Source organism: Pristis pectinata, chromosome 19 (genome assembly GCF_009764475.1).
Source record: "Pristis pectinata isolate sPriPec2 chromosome 19, sPriPec2.1.pri, whole genome shotgun sequence".
NCBI classification, from domain to species: domain Eukaryota; kingdom Metazoa; phylum Chordata; class Chondrichthyes; order Rhinopristiformes; family Pristidae; genus Pristis; species Pristis pectinata.
The window spans coordinates 11,386,956-11,409,979 of record NC_067423.1 but is presented as its reverse complement, the minus strand read 5'-3'; the positions used below and the strand labels follow the sequence as shown (position 1 = coordinate 11,409,979).

The 23,024-nt window shown below is 42.9% G+C and overlaps 1 protein-coding gene across 7 annotated transcripts in view; it reads left to right on the top strand.

The window, feature by feature from the left end:
* The window catches only part of podxl (podocalyxin-like), a 110,026-nt gene that overhangs the window by 59,645 nt on the left and 27,357 nt on the right, over window positions 1-23,024 (top strand). For 5 of the 7 annotated variants that reach the window (XM_052034094.1, XM_052034092.1, XM_052034096.1 and 2 more), the window contains 3 exons: window positions 7,704-8,051; window positions 10,296-10,771; window positions 14,470-14,535. In XM_052034094.1, the coding sequence (XP_051890054.1) occupies window positions 7,704-8,051; window positions 10,296-10,771; window positions 14,470-14,535 (890 nt within the window). The remainder of the gene's footprint in view (window positions 1-7,703; window positions 8,052-10,295; window positions 10,772-14,469; window positions 14,536-23,024) is intronic. The other 2 variants (XM_052034093.1, XM_052034098.1) reach the window with 1 other exon arrangement.

Below are 23,024 nucleotides of genomic sequence, written 5' to 3'. Positions count from 1 at the left end.
CTCAGGCTCCTGTATCTTCTACCTGATGGAAGAAGAGAGAAGAGAGAATGACCCGGGTGGGTGGGGTCTTTGATTATGCTGGCTGCTTCTCCAAGGCAGCGAGAGGTAAAGACAGATTCCAAGGAGAGGAGGCTGGTGTCCATGACGCGCTGGGCTGTGTCCACAACTCTCTACAGTTTCTTGCAGTCCTGGGCTGTACCAAGCCATGATGCATCCAGATAGGAACAGACTCCTTGTTCATGTGCACAAGTAGGGTGAAGTACAGGTACAATGAAAAACTTGCAGCAGCATCAAAGGCATATAGGTTCAGACAAGACACAGAACATAAATTGTACGTAATTTGGCTACTTAGAGCAGCAGCTGGCTGAGCTACTGCCTCCACTCCAGCAATCCAAGTTCTATTCTGACCTCAGGTGCTGTCTGTGTGGAGTTTGCATGTTCTCCCTGTGACATCATGGGTTTCCTTCAGGTGCTCCAGTTTCCTGCCACATGCCAAAGACTTGCAGGTTGGTAGCTTGGTTGGCCACTCTAAATTGCCCTAGAGTATAAGTAAGCAGTAAAGGAGAGGATGGGTAGAATAAACAATGGGAATAATGTAGGATTAGTGTAAATGAATGGTTGGTAAGCACAGATTCAATGGGCCAAAGGGCCTGTTTCTGTGCTATCTCTCTCTCTCTAAGACTCAAACTAAACTTGTGGCGTACATTAACTTTCAGTCTTCATATAGCTAAATCAAGACAAGTCATAAAAACAGTCTAATTAAAACTTGATGTTAATTATTTATTCAAAGAATCCTCATTTCTTCCATACAATCTCCAAAACCATGTTTGTTTCTGGGTCAACTCCTGTCATCGTTACATTCTCCAACACTTATTCACCACCATCTCACAACTGATCAGCATGTGCCAGAGATAAACGGAATTGGTTAGTTCTCTCTCTCTCTGTATTTTGAAAGCCACGTGCAACGTTCTTGGAGCAAATTGAATGTAATTGTAAATATTCCAGAGTCGCCATTTATCACCTACAGGTAATTTTATTGGTATTTTTGAACCGGGCCTGCAGAATATTTTTTGTGGATAGTTCACTGCTTAAACAGAAACACCCAAACCCTTTATCTACAAGAACCCTTCCAACTCACTTTTTAGTATTATGTTTGAAATCGGAATCCAGTACTTTTTTCAGGAAAAGCATTCCAGACCCTGGCTATTCTGAGAGGAGAAGAATTCTCTTCACCTCTCATCCTCTCAAAGATTTAAAATCGATGACCTGCGATAGCTGACTCAGAGGCCAGTGGGAATAGGCATGATTTTGCTAACAGCTAGCTGGCAGTGCTGTGTCAAAGTGTGGCCTAGCTCAACTCGTCTGTCAATGTGTCGGGACTTCGGCATCTGCAGATGTCATTTGTCCTTTGGGAACAAAATTGGGGCCTGATTTGTCCACAACCAGTCTGCACCCAAGAAGAGCCGTGTAATGTATTTTTTCTGCAGACTGACCCTCCCTGCATGTCTCTCCCACTCTCTGTCATCCACTCACCTCCTGGTCTCACCGCTGAGCTGAGGGGACAGATGCACTTCAGACCTGGCTCAATTTTATGCCACACAATGTCAGCACATCTTGCTAACCCTATTAATTCTAATAGGGTCCCTGACCTTTTAAAAAGGCAAGTAGCTTGTTCTTTGTTAATTTATTTTAAATTAATAAAATGCAAGTCACCTCCCATTCTTTGTACCCTGGAGTGCAATCCAAACTCTTTCAATCTCTGCACACCACCGAAATCCTTCGGGCCTGGCAAATGTGCAAGGCCTTTAGTTCTCCAGAGGTGGGTGTAGTGTTGCAATGTATCCACAGTAGGTAAGGACAGTAGATTTTTCTTCCCTTTAGGACATAAGTGAATCAGAATTTTAATGCTAATCGGGTAGCTTCATGACCTCCGTTTAAAAACCAGCAAAAAAAAAACACATTTTGTTAAGACATTCATTACAGAGTGAAGCTCTTGTGGCACTTCGTCACAATGACAGTGATCAGTTGCTTGATTTCAGTCAGTGATGTGACCTCACATCAACACCACTACAAAGCAGCGCACTTGGTCGAAATGGAAACAAATATTTATATTGCAACTATATTTGCTCCATCTAATTTATTTCAAAATTACTATTTTTTTCTGGAATAATATAACTGGATTGCTGATATAGATATATAAACTGAATAGAAAGGATATTGAAAATAAGATACTAAAGTATTAGAAATATAAAGCAGTTACAAAGGGTATGCATATTTTTTTGCAATTCAAATGCTATACATAAAGTTGCTAATTTAAGATCAATGGGAGGCAGGAAGATAAACTCATCTCCTGACTTCATGTTGCCACTTCTTCCTGCCATCAGTCGGTAGATTATTTCCTGTATCACATTAACCTCTGTGAGCACTTTTGCATGCAAACCTTTTAGATTTCATCAACTAAGCCCCTTAGTATTGCAAATAGTGTTAAAGTCAAGACCTGTTATGCTGTCTCTTACTCTAACACATTCTTTTCCAGGATTTCCAACAATCCTTACTGTTTTAATTAGCAAGTGACTGGCTCTTTTCCATGTCTACTGAGGATTTGCAGTAACATGGTTGTGGAAATGGATCTAATTCTTTCTGTCTGACCAGTTGGGTTTAACAAAATTATAACTACATTGCATCTGAACAATGTAATCCCTTAGCATCACAGATGGGTTGATTCAATAAAATCCTTAATGGATGCTGAAACAGCTTAAAAAGTATTGAACAATCTTCTTAAGGCATCTTACTCAAAGGGAGAATTGAGAGTAATTTACAAGAGAAAGTGGAGAAGGAACTCAGGAGGAGAAAAGATTGGGGGCTAATCTAATGGAGGTGTTTAAGATGGTCAAAAAGACTTGATGGGTAGACGAGTGGGAATTGTTTCCTTGAGAAGGGGGACATAATCATATAAATAGAGTGGGCTGTTCTGAGTGGATACCAGGGAATCAGAATCAGATTTATTATCACTGACATATGTCGTGAGATTTGTTGTTTTATGGCAGCAGTACAGTGCAAGACATAAAAATTACAATAAGTTGCCATAAAAATTAAACAAATAGTGCAAAAGAGGAATAATGAGTAGTGTTCATGGACCATTCAGAAGTCTGATGGTGGAGGGAAGCTATTCCTAAAACATTGGGTGGGGGGATTCAGGCTCCTGTACCTCCACCCCAATGGTAGTAATAGAGAAGAGGGTATGTCCTGGATGGTGAGGGTCCTTAATGAGGGACGCCGTCTTCTTGAGGCACCGCCTCTTGAAGATGTCCCTCAATGGCAAGGAGGGTTGTGTCTTGATGTAGCTGGCTGAGTCTACAACCCTCTGCAGTCCTCTTCGATCCTGCACATTGAGCCTTCTTACCAGACGGTGAGAATGCTCTCCACCAATACATCTGTATAATGTATGATGGGACTATCACTTCCCACAAAGCAGAGAGGAACACACTGCACCAAAAAGCTGTTAACGTTGGGGTTGTGGAGGAATCAGCTGAAATTTTCAGAATGGAGATTGTAATTGGTAATATATTGGTAATTGGGTTATTATTGTTACATGTACATAGATACAATGAAAAAGCTTTGTTTGCAAGCCATCCAACAGATCATTCCATCCATAAGTGCATCGAGGGTCATACAAAAGGAAAAACAATAACAATGCAGATACAGTATTACAGTTACAGAGAAAGTGCAGTGCAGGTAGACAAGGTGCAAGGACTATGACAAGGTAGATTGACAGATCAAGAGTTCATCTTTATCGTACAAGAGGTCTGTTCAAGATTTGTAAATTGCTTTATTATTGTCACATGTACTGAGGTACAGTGAAAAACTTGTCTTGCATACCGTCCATACAGATCATTCCATTACAACAATGCATTGAGGTAGTACTCAGTTGATGTCCGTTTGGTAAGGTGGTACGATATGGAGTGATTGGAACCACCACGATCATATTAAATGGCAGGTCATGCTCGAGGGGCTGGATGGTCCACTACGTTACTGTGTTCAGGTGGGTAATAGAAAGCAAAAGGTGAATAAAATGTTGCCAAAATAGAATGGAACTTGTTAAAATGTGAATGAGAGAAACGGGAAGGAGAGGGCTAATCGAATGAATGACCTCTGAGCTGAAAAGTGAAAGGTGAAATCAGCAAACTCAAATCTGCAGGGAAGCAGTGTGCAGAGGTGTTTCCTTGAAGCTGAGATGTATTTCCTCTTAAGGGAAACCCTAAAAAATCAAAAACAAGAAATTCTGGCACCTGTAGCCATCCACAAGTGCTGTGAAGAGGAAGGGGCTTGGGTGGAGTTTGCAAGGAAGCCAAACAGAATCTCTGTAGTTGAAAAGTCACGGAAGGAACGTAGGAAGAGTGTCACCATCGGTTCCAAAATATATTGAAGGCTGTGCCAAAAGGGAAAGGTCCCTCGTGTGGACAGTGTATCCCAGAGGCAGAAACATCCTATCTTGAAAGAAATCAAACCAAGGAGAAGGTTATTTAACAGGTGATGTCAAGGCCACTGACTCCAGAGTTATGAAGCTTTGGTGGCAGGGAGGGTGGGGGGAATGAATTGGAGCAGATTTTCAGTGGGAAGCAAAACTCCGAGAAATGCTATCAGGTAGACACTCCATGAATTTTGAATCAGAGACGATGAAAGAGCAGCTTTATATGGGAGTGGGAATGTTGGCCTTGTTGTAACATGGGATGGAGGTGGCAGCTTTGCTACAGTGCAGTTCTACGTTATTGCCCATTATAAACATTCACTGTGTACAACTGGAACTGATGACGTTTAAATGCTCTAAGGCTTTTAGATGTTTGAGGAATAATTGCATGAGTATCTCAAATGCATCCTGCTAAGTTGACCTTTATTTAATGCTACTGATGAAAATTGCATTATATAAAACCACAACTGCAATGCCATCTAGTCCCCAAGATTTCATCAAAGACTGAAAAATAACAAAGGCCACATACGTTCTTTTTACTTTCAACAACAGAGTTAAAATAGGCTTGAATATATACAGCGCTCCTCATAACCTTTACATCCAGTGAAATACTTCTGAATTTTAATCATCATTATTTAAAAAAAGGCAGACAATTTGTATACACCAGGCTCACACAAAAGCAAAATGATTTTTAAAAAAAGACTGTTCATTTACTATTTAAGTGGTATTGATTGAGGGATATAGATTGACCAGATCTCCTCTGTTTTCAACTGGCCTCAGGCGATCAGTTGCGTCCATCTGAGAGGGAGACCGACCCTTCATTTAGTGTCTTGTCCAAAGCCGCCACCACTCCCTCACTATTGCACCATTGCCGAGACTTGTTCTGTGATCTCCATAAGAGGACTTGAACCTTCTGACTCAAAGGTGGGAATACTAAAACCTGATTCATTCCTGATGCTACATACTCACCCAGAAACTGGATTGTTAATGGCACACAGTGATGGGACAAGCTTCAATTGCATTCTAGCAGGAACCTCAATATTCGTGGGACCCCAATAGTATTTTAACCTGTTGCCTAGCTTGCTTGTGAGGGATATTGATGCCTCTGTGGAGTATGAGGGCTCCCCTGGGATTTGAGATGCTATTTATTCACTTCAGTAAAACAGACTAACACATTTAACTCATTCCCATTCAGGAGGCTTTATTGTGTGTAAATTGGCTGATCCATTTCCCCACATTAACAGAAATAACTACACTAAGCATTCAGCATAAATTGTGAAGTGCTTTAAAATATCCTGAGTTACAATAGGGTTACAAGGTGGTTCTTCAAACTGGGAGCAACTGGTTCATAGTTACCAATATAACGATGCCAGCCAATCACTGATCATCTAGAGCAGGATCATCTAGTTGTGAAGAGCCCACTTCCAATGAGGAATCGTTGGCAGTCTTGCTACACACCCACAGTGAAGCATTGCTTCCTTGAATGATTTGCAAACTCTGGTGTGTCCTGCACACTGCACACAGATTTAAGGGCAGGAATTTGGACGGCACATTGCTGCAGCTAGTAGAGCCACTGCCTCACAGCGCCAGAGACCCAGGTTCAATCCTGACCTCAAGTGCTGTCTGTGCGAAGATTGCATGTTCTCCCTGTGATCGCATCAATTTCTTTTAAGTGCTCAATTTCCTCTCGCTTCCCAACAACGTGCAGGTTGGTAGGCTAATTAGCCAATGTAAATTGCCCCTAGTGTGTTGGGGGGTGGTGGAATCCAGGAGGGAGTTAATGAAAATGTGGGATTAATGTAGGATTAGTGTAAGTGGATGGTTGGTGAACCAAAGGGCCTATTCCTGTGCTGTATCTCTCTATGACTCTATGAATCAGGAATTAATTTGCACTATTAAACTGCATTCACCCAACTGTAGGGATATTTGTGAAGGAAAAACATCTTGGAGGCACTCACCCATTCAGGATGGGTAACCTAAATGGCAGTAAAAGTTGCTGCAAGTTCACATGTTCTGCAGTGGGGGTTGATGTTTTAAAGCACTGGTTACACCACGGGTTCTAGCATCAGACTCCACTTTAATTGCTCTCCCTGGGCTTTTTTTTAGCTTGGTCTCAGAGTGGTTACTGGGGAAATGCTTCCCCTGCACGGCTGCCTCACATGGCCCACTGGATGTGCTCCCAGCGATGGGAATCTGGCACGAACTCCCTCCTTCCCCGTTGCACTGCGAGGAACCTGGGTGCTGGGAACACCGAGTGGACCCTTCCCCTCCCCTCCCCTCCCCTCTGCTGCCTGTTGACATGCCAGGAACCTGGTGGAAGACGAACCAGTCAACTGGGCTGTCCTGTCCTGTCCTGGATGTTGTTAACCTTCTTGAGAGTTATTGGATCTGCTGTCATCTAGGCAAGTGGAGAGTATTCCCTCATACTCCTGACATGTGTCTTGTAGATGGTGGAAAAGCTTTGGGGTGTCAGGAGGTGAACCACTCATCACAGTGTACCCAGTCTCTCACTTGCTTTTGAAGCTACAGTAATATGGCTAAAGCATTTGTCAACGTGATGATGTGGTGATATCAGGAGTTTGATTCTCTTTTGTGGAAGATGGTCTTTTCCTTCCCACGAATGTTACGTGCCACTTACCGACCCGTAACTGAATGTTGTCTAGGTCTTGTGACAGGCTGGAATGAGCAGCTTCATTTGCTGAGGAAGTGTATGGAAGTGAACATTTTGCTCTGACTTTATGATAGAAGGAAGGTTATTGATGAAGGTTGGACCTAGGACACTGCCCCAAGGTGTCCTGGGTCTGGGATATTTGACCTCTATCAACCACAACCATCTTCCTTTGTGAGAGGTATGAACCGAACTATTGGAATGTTCTTTCCCCTTGATGCCCATTGACTTCAGTTTTACCAGGGCACCTTTATCCCTCACTTGGTCAAATGCCACATTATCATTCAAGAGCAGTCACCCCCTGGAATCTTTGGTCTATGTTTGGACTAAGGTTATAATGAAATGTGGAGCTGGGCAGTCCTGGCAAGACCAAATTGGGCATCAGGGAGCAGATTATTGAAGAGTGTGTCACCTGATTAGTACTGTTGATGGTGCCTTCCATCATTTTTGCTGATGATTAAGTATAGATATTATATTGCACACTGACCAATTGAATGTAGAGCAGGAAAGCGGGACTGGATGGCCTACTGCTGTTCCAATAATAATTGCAAACTTTTATTACTTCAGCAGGTGTTCGGCCAATCATTAGTTCTAGCCCAAGCCCAGCCACATCAAAAATCAACACGCAATCTCACCAAAGCCAAAGCTCCGATGCTGACACTGGGACTGCACTGGTAAATAACATTGTACCTGGTAAAGGAAATAGCAGCATGGAAAACAATACTGCTGCTACTACGTCCAGTTGGATTACACCATCTCCCTCTCCAAGTGCTACTCAAGAGAGTGCTCAATCAGGAACGATGAAGCAACCATCGATAATAACTCCCAAGCAAACTAAAAGCGAACCAAGCTCCATTGTTCTTACAAGTCCTGTTTCCACTGCATCACAGAAAGATGGAAATGGTACAGCAGTAGGTAAGGAGAATGAACCATTGGATTCATGATGGAGAGTCTGTTCTCTGAGGCTAGCACTCAACGTGCAATGTAATGGCAGTTGCATATCGCACCTGATCATCAATTGGATGTCAGCCTGCATCCCGCCAAGACTTTAGGACTGCTCACTGTCCACTGATGGGACTGTTGAACTTCCGATGAGTTCAGCAGTCTGGCTGCTCATGCACTTTGCATCAGGCTCTGGGGGAGCCCACACACCCAGCCCCTGAGCACACTGATGGCAGCTGGTGATTGGGTCCAGCCAGGTGATTGACAGGGAAGCCATTGGAAGAGTTTCTTGGCCATCTTTTGGGGTGGGGAGTGACCTCTTATCCCACCCCCAACCACAAATAAGGATAGGGGGGTGAAACATCAAGGTTTTGCCTGTCAATCACCTGAGAAAAAGATTATTTTTTATATATATAAAAAAAAGAACAAGTGCTTTATCCTTTCCTAAAGTATATTGGTATTCTCCCCACTATGAAAGCATAGTTCAATGCTGTATTCTATCTCCCTTCCCTGACTTTTTATGCACCCCACCCCACCCCATTATTCCAACGCCCAAGTGCCTGTTCCTTCCTGGGGTCTTGATCTCTTGCCACACAGCAATCCACTGAAAACCTCATGGGGAGCCTGGATTTCTGGAAGGGCAGATCACCCACCAACAAGCCAGGAAGGTACAAGGGACCCAGTTCCCCAGAGGAGAAAGTTTGGAGGTACGCTGATCACACAGGGACTCTGCCAACCCAGCTGTCCTCTGACCTGAAACAGAGGAGGGTACGGACATTCTTCCCTGTGACTATCAGCTGGTCAATCTGGTGAGCTGAGCTCAAAGGGACGGTCCCTGATCTAAAGTGTCAGCTGGCTTCTCTGTCCACGGATGCTGCTTGACTGGCTGAGTTCTTCCGACATTTTAATCTGATGATCCAATTGATTGTATTCCCTTTCCCAAATGTAATGCTATGGTGCATACATTATGCAGGACACTTAATGATAGAACATAGAACAATACAGCACAGAAACAGGTCCTTCAATGTCTGTGCTGAACACAATGCCAAATTAAATCTGCTTGTACATGATCCATATCCCTCCATTCCCTGCGCATTCATATGCCTATCTAACAGCCTTTTAAATGCCTCTATCATATCTGCTTCCACCACCACCCCCGGCAGCCCGTTCCACGCACCTACCAGTCTCTGTGTTGAGAAAAAACTTGCCCTGCACACCATCTTTAAACTTTCACCCTCTTTCCTTAAATGGATGTACTCTAGTATTTGGCATTTCTACTTTGGGGGAGAAAGACCCTGACAATCCACCCAAACTATGCCCCTTATAATTTTATATATATCTTATCTTATCCCCTCAGGTCTCTGCTCAGCCTCCAACACTACAGAGAAAACAACCCAAGTTTGTCCAACCTCTCCTTGTAGCACATGCCCTCTAATCCAGGCAGCGTCCTGGTGAACCTCTTCTGCATCCTTTCCAAAACCTCCATATCTTTCCTGTAATAGGGCTTTTATAACAAGAGGCAGAGGATAAATATCTCTCCCATAGAACTATAAAATGGTGCAGGATATTCAGCCCATCATGTCCTATGAAAGTGAAAGTGCTATCCAAATAATCCCAACTCCCTGCCATTTCCTCCTAGTAGTGTCGACTTTTTTCCTTGCCAAGTATTTTTCCCATTCTCCTAAAGGTACCATTGAATCTGCTTCCTCCAGCCTTCCAGACAGTAAAAAAAAATTTAACCTTAGGCTGCAGAAAACTTTCCTCATCTCCCCTCTGGTTCTTTCGCAGTAGTTTAATTCTATCTCCTCTGCAATTTGTTTATTTAAAAGCTCCTTCCTATCTACTCTACAAAAGCCTCTACTATGTTACATATATCTCTTACTGGTCATCAAAATTGCGGAATTGGTAGCATGATGGTGAAGTTACTGTACTAGTAATGGAGAGACTACTGAAGCAGAATTTTAATTCATTTAATTAAAATCTGAAAACCTAAATGTAGTGTGGAATGGCTTGCTTGTCCAAGACTTTCCATTGTGCAGACCCCACTTAATTCTTGAAAGATATGCCCAATGTGCAGAGTTTCATGCTGACTTTGGCAATTTGTAAATCTATCCTAATATTTAAGCATTTCAATAGTGCCAGTTAAACCAGAAGCACAGAACAAAATGTATGTCAGAATTGGATATTATTTATTGTATTCTAAATCTATTATTACAGAACCTACAAATGCCTCAACTTCAGCTAGCCCAGAATCAAACAGCAAATTTGTAAGTTCAACATCAGTAAGTTCCAGCCAGGATACGAGCACATTCAGTAGCAAACCTACGAGTACCCCAAGAAGTAATACCTCTCCGGAAATACAAAGTACCTCGACTGAAAGAATTTCCCCAACTACAGCAATTGAACATACAGAAAGGAAAAGTGACACAGCAGTGACAAGTGCAGCAGGCAGTGTACAGACAACAATGGTTAATGAAACATGGGTGAAAAATTCAACTGATAGCATGGAGAAAAATACAACTAGTGGCACATTCACGGATTCAACTGGAAGTACGGAGAAAAGCGCACCACGTGGTACACAGAGAAATACAACTGAAGTGACCTATACTACTGAGGCGATGAAAACTGCAACAGAAGCTCTTCCAAAGGAAAAGACACAGGAACCTAAAGAAAGAAACACCATATTGTCAGAGGTAAAAGAAAATAGTGCAAGAGTGTATAGTCTTTCCCCTCTCTGTCCACAATATTTCTCTTTGTTGTTGAAGTCATGTCGGTATGTAGTTTGCAAGATGTGTCACTCCATCTTTTGCAAGAATATTTGGTTGAAAAAAAAATTATGCTGGAGATTTCACTTCACTTTCTCCATGAATTCAAGGCATAAAACAACCCTCAATTTGGCTCAGATAAGATATTTATTTATTAGTCACATGTACATTGAAACACACAGTGAAATGCGTCTTTTTGCGTTACTGAGAATGTGCTAGGGGTCAGCCTTCAAGTGTCGCCACTTTTCCAGCACCAACATAGTATGCCCACAGGTCCTAACCTGTAGGTCTTTGGAATGTGGGAGGAAACCGGAGCACCTGGAGGAAACCCATGCAGACACGGGGAGAACGTATAAGCTCCTTACAGACAACGGCGGGAATTGAACCCGGGTTGCTGGTGCTGTAATAGTGTTACGCTAACCATTACACTACCAACAGCCTCACCGAGAGAAGGCACAGGCCATCGGCAGTGGGAAGTAGTAAAAGTCCCAGCCTGCACAGAACAAAAGCCAAGTGGGAGTCCTGATGTTGCGATGCAGGGTTTTGACCCAAAATGTCAACAATTTCTTCCCCACCCCCCCACAGATGTTGCTTGACCTGCTGAGGTCCTCCAGTAGATTGTTTGTTGCTGCAGAACAAAGACCTTCTTGAGCTGGCTTTAAAACACATCACTTGGTCACAGCATCTCACTGAGTACACTATACATGACCTGAAACAAACAGACCCTGAACTGGAGTGGTGGAGGCTGAGGGAGTGACCTGACAGATATGCATAAAATTATGAGGGGGATACTTAGACGAGATGGTAAGAATCTTTTACCCATGGTTGGGTATCCAAGACAAGAAGGTATAGGTGTAAGATGAGAAGTAGGAGAGGATCTGAGGGGGACCTTTTTTCCACACAGAGTGGTTGGAATCTGGAGGGGCTGATGGAGGCAGAGAGTTAAGTATTTAGACAGGCACTTGAATCGCCAAGGCATTGGGTATGGACTTAATGCAGGTAAATAGGCTCAGTGTAGAAGGATGCGATGTTCAGTGTGGGTGTGATGGGTCTGTGGTGTACAAATCCAACCCTACCAGTCTATGAACATTGGTATCTGTAGTGGTGTTACATACACCATACACACACACACACACACACAAGATCTTTTGATACCTTTGAAATTATGATGGAAACACTAAATCTTTGAACCTGTTTTCTCACAAAACTTTCCTGGATTTAAGTGTAAATTAAGTGAAGCTCTGGTTTGTTATACTAGCTGTGAAAGTCTGATCTACCCCAAGGGATACGTGCCATGATTGTTTCTGTCTTGGGGGCCCAACGCTAGAAAATGTGCTGCCCGTGATTGAGGCTGGGGTGGGAAGAGGGCTGATGCCTTTTGATCTCATTTGATGGCCGTATACTAACCCTAATTGCAGGTGCTCTTTGTTTAATAAACACTTGTATGACATTTACTCAAGACCTTCAAAGGTCCAAGTACACTGCTAACATGAGGGGACATAATTTTAAGGTGATTGGAGGAAGGTATAAGGGGGATGTCAGGGGTAAGATTTTTACACAGAGAGTGGTGGGTGCGTGGAACACACTGCCGGCAGAGGTTATGGGGGTAGATACATTAGGGACATTTAAGAGGCTCTTACATAGACACATGAATGATAGAAAAATAGGGGGCTATGTGGGAAGGAAGGGTTAGATAGACCTTAGAACACTACAGCACGGTACAGGCCCTTCGGCTCACAATGTTGTGCCGACATTTTATCCTGCTCTATGTTCTATGTTCTTTTATTTATTATATTAGTTGCAACCTCAAAAATAAACTCCAATGGATTTGTCAAACGTGGCCTGCCCTTTCATAAATCCACACAATTACTTCCCAAGCCTTTTATTATTTTCTCAATACCCCTGCTACCACTTTCTTATGAATAGTTTCTAATATTTCCCCTGCTCCTGATGTCAGCTTCTACTTTCTACCCTCGGCGCAACTTGTCCATGCCAACCAAAATTCCCATCTAAGCTAGTCCCATTTGCCCGCATTTGGCCCATATCCCTCTAAACGTTTCCTATCCGTATACCTGTCTAAGTGCCTTTTAAGTGTTGTTAATGTACCCATCTCAACCACTTCCTCTGGCATCTCATTCCATGTACGCACCACCCTCTGGGTGAACAAGTTGTCCCTCAGGTTCCTATTAAATCTCTTCTCTCTCACCCTAAACCTATGCCCTCTAGTTCTTGAGTCCCCAACCCTGGGAAAAAGACTGTGCATTCACCCAATCCGTGCCCCTTCAATTCCCGCTTTTCTCTTCAATAAAAATGAGAAAATGTTGGAAAAACTCAACAAGTCGGGCAGCATCTGTGTAGAGAGTCAACATTTCAGGTCTGCAACCCTTCATCAGATCAGTAAATCTATTACAGAAAACCTTTCAGCAGCCAGCTTGAACTTTAAAATGACAATACTTCCAATTGTTTCTAATTCATAGGATTCACTGTTTTCTCTTTCCTGCCCGTGACCCATTGTCTATTACTTCCCTTCACTTATCACTTCTGTAAATTTAGTATCCTGGATTGGGTAATTCCCAAACTTGGTCACCTTGCAATCACACCTCTGTCATAGCTTTCATATTCTCCTACTGTCTACTTGTGCCATTTTGTTATAAATGCTGCATGTATAATAAGCCTTCAGTTATGTTTTTTTAAACATATTTCCTTGCTCTGACTCTAATTAGAAGTAGTCTTCTGCTTGTGTGCTCTGTTCATCCTTGACATACTATGGTTATCATTTCCCCTTTCACAACCCAATACCATCACCTTGTTTTTCCTCTTCAGCTTCCTAAATTTCCCATCACAAGAACTGTCCCTACAAATATTTAGTTTTAAAAACTTGCCTACAGCCCTAGTTATTCTACTGGTTAGGAAATTTGTCCTTGCTCCTCTCGCCCCCCTTCTCCCACTCCCCCCTGCTCGCGTGCTTGTCCCCCCGTTTGTGCGCCGTCCCCCCGTTTGTGTGCCATCCCCCCGCCTGTGCGCCCCTCTTCCCCCTCACTTGTGGCCCCCACTCCCCACTGCGCACTATCTCCACCCTTGCGCCCTCTCTTTTCGCCCACTTCCCTCCCCCCCACCGCCACCCCCCCCCCCCCAGTTTGTAAGTCTGCCAAAGAAAAATTCTACATGTGTTACTGTGCTTTGAGCTAGAACAAATGATGGAAAATACTGCATTAGAAATCAATATTTTTAAACATTATTTTATCTACTTGTTTACAGGATATGGCGTCAATGCTGCCCATTCCTAATTTCCACTGAACAAAGTGGTTTGTGTCCGATTCAGAGATAATTCAGCTATGGGTCTGGTTCACATGGAGCCAGACCTCAAGAATGGTGAACTTACCTACCATCTGCAACAAAAATCCATTGGTTTAATGCTTGCCACTATGGATGTGAGCTTTATATCTCCTATTTATTAAAGAGACTGAACTTCAAGTCTTTGCCTGCAGTAGTGGGACTCGACTGTATCTGTGGATTACTTATCCAGATCATGAGAGCTGGTCCTGAAAAATAACCACTCTGCTACCATACCCTATTCCTCTCAGCAAGTTCAGCTCTGACCATTGTGTATTTATCTCTTTTCCCAGGTATATTGTGTGGCTGAATCCAGTAATCAACAATACCACGTGAAGATAGATAAAGGCATGGACTGCGTAAGTAACTCAATGTACAGCTCAGATACTGATGTCAGAATTACTGGACAAAATTGGCCTGAGCTCAAATCGGTTCACCAATCAGTTGATATAATTCTGTTGACTCACTGTCACAGTCGGTCTTTATCAATCAGATGTTATGCAAAGAAACTCCCTGGTGGCAGCAAGCTTTGGAAGGCAAAGTCATCATATATCAGAAACTTACTCCAGACGCATTGGATATGATAGTCATTGAGATCAGTGGGATGAGAACCAATTGAGGTAAAATTTAATCCTGCCATTCAGAAATAAATTCATGAAGGGTTAAACAAAAATTGCAGGGATATTGGGGAAGAGTGGATAACAGCAGAATAATGGACAGAATGGCCTCCTCTTCTGTGCCTGTGATCCCATTTCATTTAGTACATGGCAACAATTCTTAGTCTGAATTTTAACAAACAGAGATGAATCCTAAATTGTGAGTTCTTAATAAAAAGTGGATTTTTGCTGCATATGAAAAGTTGGTAGAGCTTGCACGGGTTCAGGTACAAGAGAGAATCCAGGAATGAATTACTTGAAATAAAGGCGAACAGTGATGGATGTTCAACACTTGTGGTTGATTTTCACGCTGTGCAGTTCAGAAAGGGAGCATGTAGGTTCCATGTAGAGCATTCCAGGTTGATATCCATGAACTGCCCTTGTTCCTTAACTTTAAGCAATCACTTAAGTTCTTGGTTAGGCCTACCAGACAGAGAAAACCATGCTTGGAGAGAAAATGTAACAGTTTTGAATACCTCTGATCATATTTTGCCTCATTATTATCATCTTTGGACAGAGAGGACACTAGATGGTTGATGAGGACACTGGATGGTTAATGTTAATCATGTAAACTTTACATTGTAGATCTGTCCTCACTCACAGTTAAAGAGGGATGTGTATTGACATTTAGCCATGGGCAAGAGACCATATGAGAGAATGCAGTCTTTCTGTACTGTGCATGAGAAAATTCTGCAAAAATTCTAACACCAAAGTCAGGAGAACAACTTACAATAAATTGAGACTTGGCAGCTCTAATCTCCAAGCGAGAGGTGAAGGGTCGCATTGGGGTCGAAGATTACTGGGAGTGGAATTCTGAGCCACCTTGGTGCATGGTACAGGTTGTGCCAGCTGTAATCTGTCAGCAGTTGCAGAACTCTCCACTGCGATATCTGTGGTTCCTGCAAGTTCCACAGCTGACCTTCCAGCTGAAGGGTCATTCCAATGTTAATTAAGAGAATGGAACAATGTGAATATGAACCTGATAAATGAACCTAATGCACTGGCCATTAGCAGCTAAAGTGCCTCTGCATAGTGTCTCGTAACAAAGGTAAACTTTAAATAGTGCAGTTTAAAAAGACTAGTCTCTAAATTGAATAATTTACCCGCCATACGGGGAACTTCTGATGTGTGTTTTCATTTAATCAAAAAGCATCAGCCTTGCCCTGAACAGCTGTACTTCTTAATTGCCAAGACCTCTCCTCTCCTCCTCCAAACAAAAGTATTTTACAACAAATATTTTACTTTGACACGACATGGTGCTATATTGTTCTTGATACAATGGTTTTTCAGTATCTAAGAACTCATTCGTTACCTTTCTCCTCAATCAACCGGCTTTTAAAACGGAAAAGAGAGTAAAGAACAACTTGTGTTGGCATCGTGAATTTCCCAACCCTTTCAAGAGGTGCCATTGCTTGTTGGAGTCATACACGGAATCGTAGAGTGATAGAGCACAGAAACAGGTCCTTCAACCCAGCACTTGCTAAAGTCCAGAGAGACAACATCCTCTTCCCTGCCTTCAGTAATCATCTTGGTTACCTCTTCAAAAAAAAACTAACAGATTTGCGAGACACAAAGTTAAAGCTACTTAAATACTTGCTGCAGCCAGTGTTGTAATGCGGACGATGAGGCAGCCAATCTGCGTACAGCAAATGAAAAATCAAAAATAAAATGCAGATGCTGGAAATCTGAAATCAAAAGCTGGAAACACTCAGCAGGTCTGGGAGCAACTGTGGAAAGAGAAACCATTAATGATGCAGGTCTGGGACTTTTGTTGCAACTGTCAAAGTTCTGACAGCGGCTCTTGGACCTGAAACGTTAACTGTTTCCCTCCCCACAGATGCTGCCTGGCCAGCTGAGTGTTTCCAGCATTTACCGTTTCCATTGTGTACACCAAATTCCTGCACATGACCACATGGCAGCAACCTGACAGTGCCTCAGTGATGATGGCTAGGGGTTAAGTAATGACCCAGGACACACTCACATTACATCTGCTTCTTTTACCCAGGTTGTACACGGCTTTCTGGGCCATTGTCTGTCACCCAAGTTTTTCAGGAATCCAGGGAGAGGAATCTCTACTGGGATAGGAGTTTCCCACTCATTATAACCTGCATTTCCAGTCCAAATAAAGGCTAGCAACTTGCCAGTTTGGTGGACCTTCCTATGATGTCATTGGCTCAAGACACAAGACCTGAGGAAGGGAAGTGGCCCTGATATCCAGTTCAGGTTTTGTTTAATGTTGGGTGTGTTCCTAGCCATTCATTTACAGGACCTCCTCACCCAGTCAAATAGCCTCATTTCCTGTTTTCAATATTGTCATAATAACCTATCCCAAAATAACATTTCAGAAACAAACCATTTTTAGATGCCACTAGAGTTTTTCTGCCAGGTTCTGGGATAGCCGGAAATTTACTGATTTAGTTCCTGCAATCCCAGAAGCAACCCTAGTGGATTGTTAACTTTAAAGGGAAATCTCCCCACCTTCTTCATCCCAGTGCAGAAAAGGGCCAATCTGACTGTCAGTTGCTGACACACATCTACCGAGTTCCATCAATGTGCAACAAGTGAAGATATGGGTCCAATATTGACTTGCAATCTGCAAACTTCCAATGAGCTGTGAAAATGGAAATATAATTTTCTTGTGATATTCAGTTAGCCTAAAGAGCATCCTCCTTTTAGATTCTTGCAAGGATAAAAGCAAGTGACTTCCTGTGGTCACTCGGAGAACCTGAAATTTGGTTGCAATCTGACTTCATTAGGAAGATAAGTGCTTGCCAGATAAGAGTTGGCTAGGCTCTGATGCTCTGATCATGACTCAGATATTTCTATCTATGTAGATAATCTACTTAATGTTACTGTAACAGTAATCCTATTTTTAAAAAACAAATATGCTGCTTGCTGTGGTATGAACTGCTATGTAATCCTGTTGTGTATTACCATTAATGGTAACTAGAGTCAAGAAAATTCATTTGGTTTCAAAGGTAGAATCACCATATACCCCAAAATTGCTGGCAATACAAAAGGTGTTAAGAAATATGTATGTCTGCATTCTGTAGCAACACACAAAAAGCTGGAGGAACTCAGTTGGTGAGGCATAATTGTTCAGAATTCCTTTGTCAAATTACCTGCTAATAAGGTGATGACCAAAGCACAATCTGCTGCCCTTTGGTATTGGTTTATTATTGTCACTTGTATCGAGATACAGTGAAAAACTTGTCTTGCATATCGATCATACAGGTCAATTCATTACACAGTGCAGTTACATTGAGTTAGTACAGAGTGCATTGAGGTAGTACAGGTAAAAACAATAACAGTACAGAGTAAAGTGCAGTGTAATGAGGTGCAAAGTCACAACAAGATAGATCGTGAGGTCAGAGTCCATCTCATCATATAAGGGAACTGTTCAATAGTCTTATCACAGTGGGGTAGAAACCGTCCTTAAGTCTGGTGGTACGTGCCCTCAGGCTCCTGTATCTTCTACCTGATGGAAGAGGAGAGAAGAGAGAATAACCCAGGTGGGTGGGGTCTTTGATTATGCTGGCTGCTTCACCAAGGCAGCGAGAGGTAAAGACAGAGTCCAAGGAGGGGAGGCTGGTTTCCATGACGCGCTGGGCTGTGTCCACAACTCTCTGCAGTTTCTTGCAGTCCTGGGCAGAGCAGTTGTCATACCAAGCCGTGATGCATCCAGATAGAATGCTTTCTATGGCACATCGATAAAAGTTGGTGAGTGTCAAAGGGGACAGACTGAATTTCTTTAGCTTCCTGAGGAAGTAGAGGCACTGGTGAGCTTTCTTGGCCGTGGCATCTACGTGATTTGACCATGACAGGCTGTTGGTGACATTCATTCCCAGGAACTTGAAGCTCTCAACCCTCTCATCCTTAGCACCATTGATGTAGACAGGTGTATGTACACCGCCCCCTCTCCTGAAGTCAATGACCAGCTCTTTTGTTTTGTTGACATTGAGGGAAAGGTTGTTGTCATGACACCATTCCACTAAGCTCTCTATCTCCTTGCTGTACTCCGACTCATCGCTGTTTGAGATGTGGCCTACAACGGTGGTATCATCTGCAACCTTGTAGATGGAGTTAGAGCAGAATCTGGCTACACAGTCATGAGTGTAGTTACTGGCTTCCACGTATCAGACAAGATTATGGTGCTCACAATAAAACAGAGCAAACCGCTGGAGGTAATCCGCAAAACACTGGTCACAGTTCCTTGGCTATTAATTGGTGAGAATCAACTTAACTGATGCGACAACCCTTTGGGCTAATATTGAAGCTTGTGGAGGCAACTACATCTCTTAGAGGGTATGCTCTGTGGCCTTCAGCTTTCCAAGTGGTGATTACAAGGAGTCAAGCTTAGCTTTTCAAAGCCTGCAGTTCAAGGAAACCATGGTCTAAAAATGTCTGGATAGAAGGAAGTATTGTGGAAAGCAATGCACTTAAGATGCAAAGAGGAAGTAATTGCACTCGCATATTCAAATTAATTAGAACAACTTCCAGGAAGAGGAAACCAAAAACTGGAGGGCATAGGTTTAAAGTGAGAGGGGAAAGATTTAAAGGGGACCTAAGGGGCAACTTCTTTGCAGAGGGTGGTGGGTAGATGGAACAAGCTGCTAGAGAAAGTAGTTGAGGCAGTTGCAACAACGTTTCAAAGACATTCGGATAAGTACATGGAGAAGAAAAGTTTAGAGGGATATGGGCCAAACATGGACAGATGGGACTTGTTTCGGTGGGCACCTTGGTCAGAAGAATGAATTGGGCCGAAGGGCCTGTTTCCCTGTTGTATTACTCTTTGATACAAAAAGATAAGTCGAAGAATGTAGTTGGATTTGTGCATTAAGGGAAAGGGGCAAGTGATGTCAGGGTCAGTTAGCTCCCAAGATAACCATGAACCTGGATGTGGGGTTAGAATCTCCTTGGGTTTGCATGCTAATGAATAGTCATAGCTGAGAAAGAGAATCACAATCTACCACATCTCCTCTGTTTAAATCCTATGAAATGGAACTCATTGGGAGCACTGTCACTGTAAGTTCAAGGTGACTGCTAAAGTGTTTTCTGTAATAGATTTACTGATCTGACAAAGGGTTGCAGACCCAAAATATTGACTCTCTCCACAGACCCTTCCTGACCTGCTGTTTTCCCAGGAATTTATGTTTTTATCTCAGATTTAACATCTCCAGGTTTTCAAATTTAAAAGAAAAATGTCCGGCTGAATTTGTATGTTCTTTGAGATACCAGCAAATTTTGTAGTCTGATTGGGAAGCGTCTTAACAATTTAATCTGAATTGACCCTACTTGTTTTGCTCAGCTTGGCTTGGTTCACTTTCTTGACAGTCATGATCTAACCTAGTAAAACCATCTTGTGAATGGCACGGCCAGAGACAATTCTAAATTCTGCCCCATAGGTCTGCACATCTTCCTACAGCATCCATCTCACCAGTATCTGCTAAGCACTGTGCACAACAAGCAAGCAACCTACCCAGGGAAGGATATATTTGCCTTGAACTAATTACAACCTGCATTCACTAGATTGATTCCTGGAGATTGTAGTGGATTGTCCTAAAAAAAAGATTGACCAGTAGGTGGGGTCCTCACAAGATTCTCAGAAGGATTGTCAAAGGCTTTAAGGTGAGAGGGGACAAGTTTTACAGGAGATTGTTTTTGCACAGAGAGTGAGAGGTGTCTGATAAGATTTCTTTATTAGTCAAATGTACATCAAAACACACAGTGAAATACATCTTTTGCGTAGAGTGTTCTGGGGGCAGCCCACAAGTGTCGCCACGCTTCTGGCGCCAACATAGCATGCCCACAACCTCTGAAACCCATACGTCTTTGGAATGTGGGAGGAAACTGGAGCACCCGGAGGAAACCCACACAGTCACAGGGAGAACATACAAACTCCTTACAGACAGCGGGAATTGAACCTGGGTCGCTGGCGCTGAAAGTGTTATGCTAACCACTACACTACCATGTCTGCTGTAAAACACTGCCAGGGGAAGTGGTGGAAGTTGATGCAAGAGTTATGTTAAAGGCATTTAGACAGGCTCATGAGCCAGTTGGGGAAAGGAGGGATATAGACCATATGCAGCCAGATGGGACTGGTTTGGATTGGTATCATGGTCAGCACAGACGTTGTGGGCTGAAGGGCTGAATGTTCTATTAGTAGAGTAAATTCCAAAAGGTTCATTTTTTTTTCAACTGGAGGGCAGGATCAGGGGTCAGCATTTTCAGACTGAGCTGAGGAGAAATCTCTTGATCAAAGTGTTGTAATTCCATGGAATTAAGGTTCATGGTGATCAGGGGGCCAAGTGGACTTAAGGCACAGGCTTTTATTGAATGGTGGGGCAGGATCCACAGGGATTATGATGTTCTCCTGCCTCTGTTTCTAATGTTCTTATTCAGGAGCTTGTCGGGTTGGGCTCCTAGACTGCTAACTTACTGTTGACGTAAGCTCAGATCCCACCGAGAGATTGAGAATTTGAAATTGGACCACAACACACCCAAACAGCCTTGTTCTGATAAAACTATTTTCCCCAATCCTTCAGATATTTCGCCTTCCTTGATCTTTACTTCGGCTGTTGCCGTTTCCAGGAGCTATAAAGCCCAGGCTGCATTGTCCATCTGAGTATGTTGGGTAGCAACAGCTTGTCCCCTGCCCCCTGTTGACATTTATATCAAGGCTTCTAGTTTAATGAGACAAAAAGATTGCACATACCAACAGCCAGACACTGAAACTGTGTCACGGCAACAAGCAGGAAGCTTCTCAATAGGAATCTCAAACACACCCTGGCCAAGTGAGGTAATTCTAACGCAGAAGGAAAGCCGTTGTGTCGGAATCTGGTACATCTCCACCTCAAAGCTATCTGTTTGTATTTTTTATGTTTTTTCTGGTAACATTCTTGTGAAGTGCCTTGCGACATTTTACTTCAATGAAGTCATCAAGTTGCCTTTGTTGTTTCTTTTAATCATCAACAGTGCCAAACAGTGCTATAAATTTGCCCTACTCATACACCAATCTCTAAATCTGGTTCCCTGTTGCTGCTGTAGTGGATAAACTTAATCCATAGAGAAGGAAGATTTACCTGATTTGACACATCCCCTAGAAGAACATTCATTAGTACTCAGCAAATTACATATACGAGATATGTATACTTTTGGATGGATTTTTCTGCATTGGAACATGTATATTCTTTTTAATGTTTAGCTCAATGGTTCATTACTTGTCCCTTGTCTTGACGGGTTCCAGGTCTATCGTTGTGACAGGTCTCGTATATCTCCTGCCTTGTGCAATCTGTCACCAAGCACTTTTAACTGGTACTTTTCAGCTCCCCCTGCAACCTTTACCTAGTCAGAGGTAAATCACAACATCAATCAGAGCTGTTGAATTAAAGTTACATTCACTGGGAGTTAAATTGTGTTTGCAAAGGCAGTGCATCTTAGTCATAGAGCACTACAGCACAGAAACAGGCCCTTCAGCCCATCTAGTCTGTGCCAGCCTGGTTTTCTGCCTAGTCCCATCTACCTGCACCTGGACCACAGCCCTCCATACATCTCTCATCTATGCACCTATCCAAACTTCTCTTAAATGTTACAATTGAACCCACATCCACCACTTCCACTGGCAGCTCATTCCACACTCGCACCACCATCTGAGTGAAGTAGTTCCCCCTCAGATCCCCCTTAAATATTTCACCTTACACCCTAAACCTATGACCTCTAGTTCTAGTCTCACCCAACCTGAGGGGAAGAAGGCTGCATGCATTGATCCTATCTATACCCCTCATAATCTTGTATACCTCTACAAGATCTCCCCTCATTCTCCTGCGCTCCAGGGAATAAAGTCCGAACCTAATCAACCTTTCCCTGTAACTCAGGTCCTCAAGTCCCGGCAACATCTGTGTAAATTTTCTCTGCACTCTTTCAAGCTTATCGATATCTTTCCTAGGTAGGTAGAACTGCACGTAATACTCTAAATTTGGTCTCACCAATGTCTTATACAACTTCAACATAACATCCCAACACCTGTACTCAATGCCCTGATTTATGAAGGCCAATGTGCCAAAAGCTCTCTTTATGACCCTATCTACCTGCAATGTCACTTTCAAGGAACTATGGATCTGTATTCCCAGGTCCCTTTGTTCTACTGCAAACCTCGGAGCCCTACCGTTCACCATGCAAGCCTTACCCTGGTT